The sequence below is a fragment of the Lepisma saccharinum genome, chromosome 6 (genome assembly GCF_977018435.1).
Source record: "Lepisma saccharinum chromosome 6, izLepSacc3.1, whole genome shotgun sequence".
Lineage (NCBI taxonomy): Eukaryota > Metazoa > Arthropoda > Insecta > Zygentoma > Lepismatidae > Lepisma > Lepisma saccharinum.
In genome coordinates this window covers 7593857-7606169 of record NC_139234.1, presented here as the reverse complement: position 1 = coordinate 7606169, position 12313 = coordinate 7593857, and the positions used below count along the sequence as shown (strand labels likewise).

Sequence of the window (12313 nt, the reverse complement as noted above, 5' to 3'; positions counted from 1 at the left end):
AATATGAAGAAAGAGTAACAACTGCGAACACAATATGTAAATATTGTAATTGTGTTGGTTCCATTATTTTGTTGCGTAGTTAACTAAGCATGTTTTACCTTCTTGTAACAAAGATTACAAAATAAGTTTTTTCTAGTCTATAACATAGCACTTCTAGTATCCATATCAACAGTGAGGATGCCAGAAGGGAGGAGGAATGGATATCCATTACCCTTCCTTCATTCTCATACCTCTTTCCCAGCATTCAAGGAAAAACTTTTTAAAAAAAGTATTTTTACCTCGAGTATGACATGTTGCCAGAAGCATGCATTCATCTCCCAGACACTCTGCATTAAGAGTGGCTCGGTGACATTCATTTTGATCCACTTGGAGAATGGACGCTGCAGGTCTGTTGAGGAGACTCACCTTTCAATTGTTAGACCATTTTGTAATTCTGCAGTTCATATGCAAAATCAAATCAAATCTGGATTTATAGCCAGAAAGTGCCAAAATATGTAATATAAGTGCAGTTTCATTTACTAACTAACTAACTCTCTAGCCTACTTAAACCCGAAGGTTCATGGCTGCAGCAACACAGGCCTTCCATCTTTCCCTATCTTGAGCAAGTTCTATATACTCTTTTCCATCCCTACCGATTTCCCTTAGGTCCATCTCAACGTTGTCCCTCCATCTTCGTCTTGGCCTTCCTACAGGTCTCTTACCATCTGGTTTCCCAACAAGAATCCTGTAAACTCCTCTTTCCTCTCCCATTCGTGCCACATGGCCTGCCCACCTAAGTCTTCTTGATTTAATTATTATAATAATATCTGGACATGAATACAAATTATGTAACCTTCTCCACTCACCTGTCTCCTCATCCCTTTTAGGTCCAAAGATTTTCCTAAGGATCTTATTTTCAAATACTCTCAATTTATGTTCTTCTTTCAATGTAAGGGACCAAGTTTCACACCCATATAATACTACAGGCAAAATTACTGTTTTGTATATTTTAACTTTTAATTTCTTAGATATTAAACGAGAAGACAAAAGTTTATGAAGAGAGAAATAACATGCATTTCCTGAATTGAGCCTACTTTTTATTTCCTCTTTAATATAATTTTCATTTGTTAATATTACTCCTAAGTATTTGAATTTGGAAACTGGTTCAAACGAGTTGTTATCAATAATTATATTTTGATTATTACCTAACACTTGGTTTCGGCCTGTAAGCATATATTTAGTTTTCTCTTTGTTAACTTCCAAACCTATCTCTTTAGCAGTTTTGAAAAATATTTTAGCATTATTCTTAATTGTATTCACATCATCCCCCAGTAAGTCTACATCATCTGCATATGCTAACAACTGAGTCACACCATTTAATTTTAGTCCTTCTCTAGTTTCTTTTACCTTCCTAACAGCATATTCTAAGGCAAAATTAAAGAGCAATGGAGATAATGCATCTCCTTGTTTTAACCCATCATGAATTGTAAATTTGTCAGACGTATTAATACCCACACGAATTTTACTTTCTGTTTCACTGGTGCATATTTTTATCATACTAACAAGCTTCTTAGGTATTCCAAACTCTACTAATATATTATATAATTTATCTCTCTTGACCGAATCATATGCTTTTTTGAAATCAATGAATAGCTGATGGACATTTTGATTATATTCCCACTTTTTTTCAAGTGTCTGTCTGATGTGAAAAATTTGATCTGTAGTTGATCTGTTACGTTTAAATCCACATTGATAATCACCTATAATTTCATTAGCATATGGGGTTAGTCTTGTTAAAAGAATGTTAGGTAATATTTTATATGTTGTTGAGAGTAGAGAAATTCCACGGTAATTATTGCAGTTCATTTTATCACCTTTTTTAAACACAGGAACAATTATGGATTCTTTCCACTGTTGAGGGATTTCTTCTTTATTCCATATTAAACAAATTAATTTATGAATTTGACATATTAATGAATTTCCACCATATTTAATTAACTCAGCTGGTATTAAATCAATGCCAGGTGCTTTGTTATTCTTTAGCCTTTTAATAGCATCTTTAACTTCAGTCAAGTTAGGTTCTGGAACTAAAGGTTCTGCTGTGTGCACTTCATTTACTTCTGATTTATCTCCTACATGAACATTTAAAAGGTCATTAAAGTAGTTCTTCCATCTATTTAGAATATTGCTTGGGTTAGGTAGAAAATCACCTTCTTTATCTTTTATCAAGTTTACTTTAGGTTGCCACCCCTTTCTAAATACATTTACACCTTTATATAAATCTCTGATATTTTTGTTTTTGCTGTTTCTTTCAATTCGTTAATTTTCCTTTTCAAGTAATCTCTTTTTTTACTTCTAAACGTGGGGTTAACTTCTCGCTTTATTCTACGGTATTATAATTGCTTAGATTTGTATCATCAGAGTCTCAACCACCTAAGTCTAGCCTGATTTCTTATTTCTATTAGATTATGACATTCGTCATCAAACCATGCCAGACTTTTTCTTGGTTTATGGTATCCTATACTATCTTTGCATCTGATTCTATTTCATTACGTATGTGCTCCCAATTCTTATTTACGTCTGTTTCATTTATATTTTCATCATCATTTAAATCCTGCAAAACATCAAATCTATTTGACAATTTAATTTGGTAATCTTTCTTAATTCTTTCATCAGTAAACTTTTCTGTATCAAATTTTAGAACTTTTAGATTTTGTTGCTTATGATTTATCACTGAGAGTCTTTCTCTTAATTTAGCAATTACTAAATAATGGTCACTGGCACAGTCAGCACCTCTATGTGTACGAACGTCAATTATACTAGTATGCCTTCTCTTATCAATGAGAATATGATCTATCTGATTATGAGTTTTACCATCTGGAGAAGACCAGGTATATTTATGGATATCTTTATGTTTAAAAGTGGTACTTTTCACAATTAAATTCTTTGAGGTTGCAAAAGTAATCAATCTTATACCATTATCATTACTTAAATGATGAAGACTTTCTTTACCAATCGTGGGTTTAAATGTCTCTTCTTTCCCAATCTGTGCATTACAGTCACCTAACAGAATTTTCATATCATACTGAGAAAATTTATCAAAGACCTGTTCTAACTCTGTATAAAAATCATCTTTAGTATTATCATCTTTATCTTCCGTTGGTGCATGTATGTTTATTAAAATAATTTTACACCACCTACCCTGTAAAACTGCATATGATATCCTGTCATTAATAAATTCTACTGTTTTAAGAGCCGAGATAATTCTATTATTTATGAAAAAGCCTGTTCCAAAATTATGATTTTCAGTACCACCATAGAAAAAAGTATAATTTTTAGTTTTACAATTCCCTTCTCCTGGCCATCTAACTTCCTGGACAGCTACTACATCTAATTTATACTTGACTATCTCATTAACTGTACACTGAAATGCCCCAGGCCGGTAAAGGCTCAGAACATTCCAGGTGCCTAATTTAATATCCGTATTCCTAACGTAGATCTTATCCTTAGTCCAGGGACCTCCCAAAGTAGTCCCCACCCGGAGATCCGAACGGGGGACTATTTTACATCCGGAATATTTTACCTTGGGAACATCCATGGCCTTATATTGCTGATTCTTGACATGGCTTTTTACAGTGCAGAGTTGTCAGCTCTACGCCTAACCCCCAATATGAATGGAGGAACTACTACACAAGACAAACACAAACACATTAGACAGCACACCTAATACACAAGACATACACAAAAAACAAACACACATACACACACACAAACACACAAACACACACATTTCATTCTTATACGATGAACCAGAGACCCATTGACCAGGGTTCGAAACTCTGACATCTGACTCGCTAGCTATAACGATAGCGTTATACGAACGTACACAAGCTAGTGGCAAGCTTACGGATAGCTTCCTTATAGCTTGTCAAAGCAATCTTGATATGGCAAGCTGGAGCAAGTTTCAAGTATGTGGTAAATAGCGTGGGCGGCTGCATTTTCCCTTCCCATCATTTAATATAACGATACACACACCCATTTAATATAACAAAAAACAATAGTGACAAAATGAAATAAAACTCAAATACAGTAGAGTGAAGTACAGCAGACGCTAGATGGCAGTGTCAAACAAGTGTACAACACACATGAGTTTCATTTACTTACATTTTTATCAAAACGCACAAGAAAGAACTATTATTTTTAAGTAGTACACTGTTCGAACAAAAACATTTATTTGCATATAAATTTTCAGTCTGATCTTTTCTGGCAGGAAACCCACAAAAGAAATGAAAGGATTTTGTCCCATTATAGTCCTGGTGGCTCTAAATTAGGTGAACAGCTAGTAGGGAGAAAATGGAGTACAGTAACCCCTGACTTACGTAATACGTGACTTACGTAAATGCGACAACTACTAGCACGTATGAACATGTTTGCGGCTGTTGCATGTTTGACATCCATTGCAGTGTGCAATGACATACTGCAATGGATGTAAGTTTGTTTTTATATTTTGTATATTTTTCATGCTTATATAGTTTATATCCGAGTAAATACTGCTGCATGATTTTTCATTTATAAAATAATACTGTGTAAATAATACATATATTTACGTACGTATAATAACAATAAATATTGCAATTTCTTACTAAGTTACACTTAAGCAATTTACAAATTCGACTTACGTAAAATTCAAGTGACGTAAAGGTTTACGGAATGCATTACTTACGTAACTCGCGGGTGGGGGGTTTTGTATAATAGAGAAAATTAGATGAGCAGTTATACATACGGTGGAACCCTGATTTTACGTTCGTAGATTTTACATTTTCCCACATTTTAAGTAAAATCATAAACTTCAAATGGAGGTTCCACTGTGCTTATTAGAAAATGAAGTGCTAAAATGTAGTATGTGTAACTATTGATCTAATTTTCTCTATTACACCCCTTTTCTTCTACTAGCTCTTCACCTAATTCAGAGCCGCCAGCTGCCGCTGAGTTCTGATCCCATTTTTACCCAGAAACTCGCCACTTACCAAGAATTAACAGTAAATAGGCCTGCCTAGAACTTTGTGATGTAACAGAGCTTTGAGAGCCTTAATCCTTCCCACTCATAAGTTGGACCTCGTCCGATATGGGCAACCAATGTGTGTGAAGCTCATTTGTTGGACTGAGCCCAAAAACCAGGGAACCTAACACTTTGTATCAGTACTGCGTGAAACGAAACTCAAATTTGGCAGGGTTGGATATATTCACCAGCAGCATGAAAGTGTATTGTTTTTGTTAGTTTTCCATTGTTGCTTTGATCTAATTGTTGTAAATAAATTAGGACTTTGCTCGTTGTAGCAATTCAAATGTACCTAGCCAACACAGAGAGAGGCACTTTATATTTTTGTAAAACTTGGTCAAAATATCTTGCACTACATCCTGTTGTATGTTTAAGTGTTTTGTAAACCTTTTAGTGACTTAGGAAGGTGTAAGTTTCCGAAAATGACATCCTTATCAAGCAAGAATTGATACATTGAAGCACAACTGCGAAGTAGCTCAAATGGTCTAAATGCCACATATTTGTTCACAAACACCACCAGTCATTGTTCAATTTGGGTTCTTCCTAGCTAGCAAACACTGCATGAGGTTTAATGTCCTTTTGTGGTTTGCAAATATGTGTAATTCAACATAGGAGTCATTCCATGCGAAATCAACACAGCCCCCAACCTGACCATCACAGATTTTCATGAAATTTGGGGAGTTGAAACTATGCATGGAACTTTGTAACTATGGAAATTTTGAGTCTCATTTGTCTTGTAATTGTTAAATTATTCAAGGTCAAAGTTCGCATAAGTTGCTCTTTTTGAGCCTGCTTAGCTGTACTAAATATGCTGTAACGCCGCCCCTATTTCACCTAGGAAGATCAAATAAAGCTTATTGTACAGGGAATTGAACAAGCTTTCCAGTGATATTTAACAATCCTACCTTTGGATAAAAATATAATTTTGTCATTTGACCTTGACCTTTGACCTTGAATATCTCAAGACACGTCATCACCAAAAATCATGAAAAAGATATATTTGGTCCCTCATGCCATACTCTAAAACATATCAAAATATGATTCTGGGACTGCAATGGGATGAGGAGATACAAAATAATATGTGTAACTATGTGACTGAAAAAGCCTCATTATATGAACTATGACGAGTCAAATCTCCCTTAACACCCCCTACAAAATGTAAAGGAGTTATCCTGGGTATAATTGGTCATGAAAGAAATAGGTTAGCCACAGGGAGATCCTTAGCCGTGTGTGTCAAGCGCAGGTCCAGCATATTGTTGACTGCCATATTTAATTCAACAAAAAATTTAAAAGAAAAGGGGGCTGATGTGATATATCAAATCAGGCTAGAATTTCACGAGAAATGAAAATCTGAGATGGTCAGGTTAGAAATTGCACATATCTGTGTTGATTTGGCATGGAATGACTCATAGGTGTCTGAATCTGAGAAACCCAAAAACTTCAGCAATCTTGCTGATGATCATCTTTCTGTAAGCCTGCCTTGTCTTTGCTTGAATTGCTACATCTCAATGTTAATAATGCACTGTTAGATAACATAACTTCCTACACTGAATCCCCCATGTATTTTAAGTCGAAGAACAATTGCTTGTATGAAGTGCGCATGTTGCAACATAATTTCTCAAGTTCAAATCAAATTGTCAACCTACAATATAGTTTTAATATGATGACAGTGGAAAACTTATCTCTGAATCATAATTATAGTTTTCAATGTAAATATTGTATATAAATATGAGCGTGCAAAAAAAATCCCAATGCTTAAGATGGAAAATTTTCCTGACGTGAAAATGTCTAATTCTGCACACATCATTTCTGTCTGAAAAAAAAAACAGTTTTTAACATTTCTGGATGAGATTTGCCATTCCCAGAAAATATCTTGACAGTACAGTAGAGAAACCAGAATTAAGCACTTTAATACAATACTGTTTACAAATTTGATGTCCCAAAAATTCTGAATTATTTTCGTAACTTCCAAAACATCAGAACATATCAGCAGCATCAAGATTGTATGCATGTTTTGACAGACAAATCCAATGTGTTATCAAATAAAGTTATGTAATTCTTCACAGCAGGTCAAGTCTGAACACAGACCACATACAATTCCACTAACTGTAGCAACCAATTTTAAAGAAAGTAGAGAAGAAAAGTAAATACAAATTTCATTACTGAACCAACTTTGAATCAGTAGCCACAACTATAAGCAAAATTGACCATACACTTGAAATGAAATCCAAATCTATGTGCTAGCATTGCATAATGCAGATAGGAAAACATGTCCGAAACTCCACACATGAAATCAAGAACATAAATGCCTATTTCCTGAAGTAAGATGCTTTCTCTCTCCTTTATAAGCAATAAACCCATTTAGTTTCTGACTTCAGATACATTGAATATACTGACAGATAGTCGGTCGCGGTCCATCGCTTTGTAACAAGCAGCTAGAGACAGCTACAGCAACTTGGACGATACATGCAAACAACACTAAACCTGGCTTGCATGTTTATCCGTGCTGTTCTATTATTACATGAGTAGGTTAGACAGGTCAGGTTTGATTCTGTTAGTAGATATCAACAAGGTACTATATTGGTTGCCCATAACTTTGTAAATTCAAATTTTCGTCCAACCATTGACGGAGCTAGTGCCTACAGCATTTCCACTGGCCATGGTAAACACTAAATGTTCCTACCTAGAGATTGCTCTTGTTCTGGTGTTCAATATTTCGATATTGCAACACTGTGTTCTGTCGTTTCACATTCAATTAACCCATCCGCATACCATTTAAATGCCAAATTTTTGTCAAATATTGTGAAAACTATCCAAGCAATTTACGTGAAAATTTTATATATTGAAGTGGAAGTATAGTAATAAGTATGCACATATGCAGTTTACTTGAAAGATAATTAGAAACTCACCTAATAATTTTCATCACACACATCTTTGCATTCCATTTCCATTCCTCAACCTTTTATTTTTTTCCTGCCACAGCCACCTCTTCCTCACTTTCACTACATTCTTCAATTTCACTAACACAAAATGAACCCCCCGTGTTCATCTCCACTTCCAAAATCCACATTTTCCTCTTCATCGCTATCGAAAAGCAACTTTTCAGAATCTTCTACAACATTTTTACGCAACATGTTTGCAAGACATAACAAATGAAGGTTTGTTTACATGAGAAATTACTGAACAAAACACGCTTGAAATGGTATGAAGAACTTAGCTGCACAAACATACACGTCATAGAATCGAAAGATCATACAACCTCTGCCATCTATTGAATTAAAAAGAAACTACGTGATGAAAATCTGGAACCCGTCGATTCGCTGGTACGGCAAGCGAACGTTCAGACAGGCCGTCGATTTGACGACTAGGTAAGTGGATGGGTTAATACCTTCACTTGGCCGTTAACATGTCATTGCACACCAAATCATGTAGAGTTAGTTACCTTGGAGATGGGCCCTGGTTGGTATAATCATTATGTTCTCTTTTGTATTGCAGTATCAACATTGGGAAGAGTCGCACCATGAAACATGCCAAGAGAATGTACAAGAAGACAATTGTCAAGACTGAAGCTCTTTTTGAGGTTTTTTTTTTTTTTTGGCACACGGTGAATTAAGAAAACATTATATTTGTTACCTACCTCATTTATAAATGATTTATAAACAAAATCAAAAGTGAATTATTTGTATTTGAAGATGTTCCTAGAGAAGTTACATGCGTAATTAGGGATGGGAGGGATCTTTTTATGAAGAAATTGCTGTGATTAATGATATTGATAGTTTTTCCATTTCTGCTTGGAATAAATAGAAAAATTAGAATTGAAACTATGTCGCTGTTTTTATATGAAGAAATTTTTTGTGTATATTCATTATATTGAGACTGGTTGATGATAGATCCTTGAGACACAGGGAATCAAAAGCATTTATGTTCTAATTGTTAATACACGATGTGGGGTGATCTCGTTGCATTCATTTGTGTGTGATTTGCTCTGGTCAGTAAGTATTTAGTTTATTTAGTTCATATCTTCCATCCAGACTCATCTAATGGAAGATTTTGTTCGTGTGTGATTTCATTCCATAAATGTTTTTTTTAGTTATGCATTTAAATACACAAAAAGCAATTTTATCCTTTTTTTCCTGTGACCTGATGTATATGCTTTAAGAAGTCTTTCATGCAAAAAAATGTTTAAATAAAAAAGTAGTTTTTTGTTGGAGGTTCAGAGATTTGTGTATAGTATTACAAGATACGTAAGATGATGATATATTTGTGTGCAAGGAGTTCCAGCACTATGTTAAAATGATTATAAATGGTAGAATTACTTAGTCTGCATTTGCAGTTGTACAAAATTAGAATAACATCAATTTTGTATGTTTTTATTGAAAACATTTTATATTAAAAATAATTGATTCAAACTATATAAACCTGGTTTCAATTAATTTATTTTATATAACTGTAAACCAGCCATACCGAACCTAACCTCATAGTCCAGGCAAACTAAAGCAGTTTTACCTCAGACCTGGGCAAAGGTTGCAAATTAAGCAATTTCTGGCTCAAGAATCATTGCTGAATAACATATCCAAAATCCAAATAAATCGGACCACGGGAAAACCTCCAAAAATGGTTTTCAAAATGGCAGACTGGCTATTGTGAATTTCTTAACATTTTATGTTTATTTGTGAATAATTTTTAATGTTTTGTGTATTATTACTCATAATTTGTCTTTTCTTGTTGTGTCAAATTATATTTTCCCTGTTAAAAATGAATCTCTGAATTGTGTGCAATTTGTGAGAGAAAATTTGACAATGGGCAAGATGTAGTTATAATAATATCACCACGAATGATCAGCATTGCATGCAACTTGATAAATGCCCATAATAGAACCGGGTTGTAATGATTTCAAGTTGCAATCTGTGGTGTAGATTCTCTCCCATCATTGCAGAAGTGGGACGTCACAATTACCCCAAGCCTCTACACCTGTAATTGCAGAAAATGATGTTTGTCGTCTGAAAATCCAGCTGTGAGTTTATGTTTGAAGTCCACTTTATGCAGAGAAAGTCTATAGTTTAAAGTGCGGTCTGCACCACTATGTTCCTCCACCGATATCGAATCCAGGTGGGTCCAACTCGGATCAGACCTCGTAATACAAGTACTAATTAATGCATTCCCTGCAAAGCAGGGGAGGACTGACAGGAGGAAACGGGATTTACAGAAATCCAGAAGGCAACATGGCTGTTTTCCATACACCTGTGTTCCACTTACAACTTAGCAATGTAATGTATACCAGAGTTTTGTTGAAGGGTGGTGAGCGACACAATGAAGTGCAAGAAAGTAGACAAACGGGGACCGTAATGATATTTAATAAGGAATAGAAAGACTGGAATCCATATCCTCATTCCATTTTGACTCAAGTTTCTGCAACACTAGTACAGTAGTTAATTTTGATGAATTGCATTACACGGGTACGGACATAATCTTCAAAATGATTGAGAAAGAGATGTTCAAATATTTTGCCAAAAGGTTGACAAAGTGAAAACTGCTGCTGTTGTGAGCCCTGTCAGAAATGATATACAAGTAGATGCAGCACTCTTTCAGAGAATGACACCTTTTGCTGCTGGCAGTGCCACTGGAAGATGTCATGTCTTATGAACTTTGTGTGTATCCTCGTGCATTATTCGAATGATAAAGTATGTTCAGGAGAGCCGACAAGTCGCAGTTAGGTCATGCAATACTCAAATACACCCAACAAGTTACAAAGTTACAAATGGAAGAAGCTGAAGAAATCCAGTGTACAAGTCAGTGCATTTTGGATAAGATCTTTCCAACATTCCGTTCCCATGGCGTAACAATGAAACGCACAAGAATATTGCAATCCCCTGTATAGATTTCACTCTGAAAACAAATGGAAGGGCTATCATTGTTTTTGATAGCTACAGAGGCTTTCCTATGCTCAAGGGCATAATTCTCAGAAGATTCTACATGAAGACCAGTAGGAATTATTTCAGCGCCGACAAGAAAGAACTCTCCAAAGCTAATGAAAACAACCACCAAGCCATTATAGGTGAGACGTTGATGAAGCACCGGTGTGTACAACACAGGTGAGGATGCTCATGTGAACATTGTTCATACTGCAGTCTCATCATCACAAAATGTACAACATTCATAGAGGGAAGAGGCAGACTTGATTCTGTGCCAGGCCAAGGACAATAGTTTCAAGTTGTACTATTGCAGTGACATAAGGCAGGGACCATCTCCCAATACTGTGTATGATACCCTCGGAATTCAATCATTGTTGGATCGTGACATCCGCAAGTTGCTCCTGTTTCTGTATGTTTTCACGAACTGTAATATCATACCGAGAATTTTTCTGGTCTCCCTGATGGCGTAGTGATAATGTCCGTCGCATTGTATTCAATGTGCTCAATTGGGAAATCCTCAGCATTAGACACACTGATGAAGGTAACTGAACTCTGCTCAGCTGCAAATTCATTTTGTTTACATTCCTGCCAACATTCAGATATTTAAGCCGTTTGAATGAAAGAAATGCTTCTGTTGTATGACTGAGATTGTTGTTGGAATCCACAAATGAACTATGTCGTTGAATGTTAATTCAAAACATAGCTGCAGCGTTTGTTACACTTGAGTGTTTGTCACCTACCGATTAGTCCACAAAACTTTTGCACACACTTTCAAATAAGAATCTGGAAGTGTACAGTGAAGACCAGGAATGAAATTCAGTGCAGAAAAGAGCCAAGTGCTAATAACAGCAAGAAACAGAGCCAGAAATGAACCAAGAATAAAGATGGACACGGAAGTGCTGAGGGTAGTGGAGGCTTCCAATATCTAGGAAGCATAATTGAGAGAAGTTGAAGAATAGATGAGGAAAACAGAAGAGGACAAATGAGAGGTGGAATCTATCAAAGCGTTCAAAGATTAATATGGAACAGGGATTTACCAATGAAATGCAAGGAAATAATACATAACACATACTATGTGCCAATAATTATGTATGGAGCAGAGACTTGAACAAAAGAGAAAAGAGAGACAAGAAAGATCCAGGCGGTGGAGATGAAACTTTTAAATATTGGAGAAGACTACCAGGTAACCAAGAAAGTTCATGTGGTTTTTACAACTGCCCGTAGTTTTCGTGGGGTAGTACGCAGTTCAGCCACCAGGGGTACATGTATGTGTGATTGGCGGAAAGCTCATTCCTTGGCACGTCGGCTAACGTAGATAACAGGTCGCAGTCAATAGTTCGGGAGCAAGTATTCGCAGTGAACC

General features: G+C 35.6%; 1 protein-coding gene across 6 annotated transcripts in view; it reads left to right on the top strand.

Annotated features, from left to right (window-relative positions):
- Positions 1-9446, top strand: part of LOC145988536 (uncharacterized) — a 232395-nt gene extending 222949 nt beyond the window's left edge. For all 6 annotated transcript variants that reach the window (XM_083123440.1, XM_083123439.1, XM_083123444.1 and 3 more), the window contains one exon: positions 8534-9446. In XM_083123440.1, the coding sequence (XP_082979566.1) occupies positions 8534-8605 (72 nt within the window). In that variant the 3' untranslated portion in view covers positions 8606-9446. The remainder of the gene's footprint in view (positions 1-8533) is intronic.
- The last annotated feature ends 2867 nt before the right edge of the window (positions 9447-12313 follow it).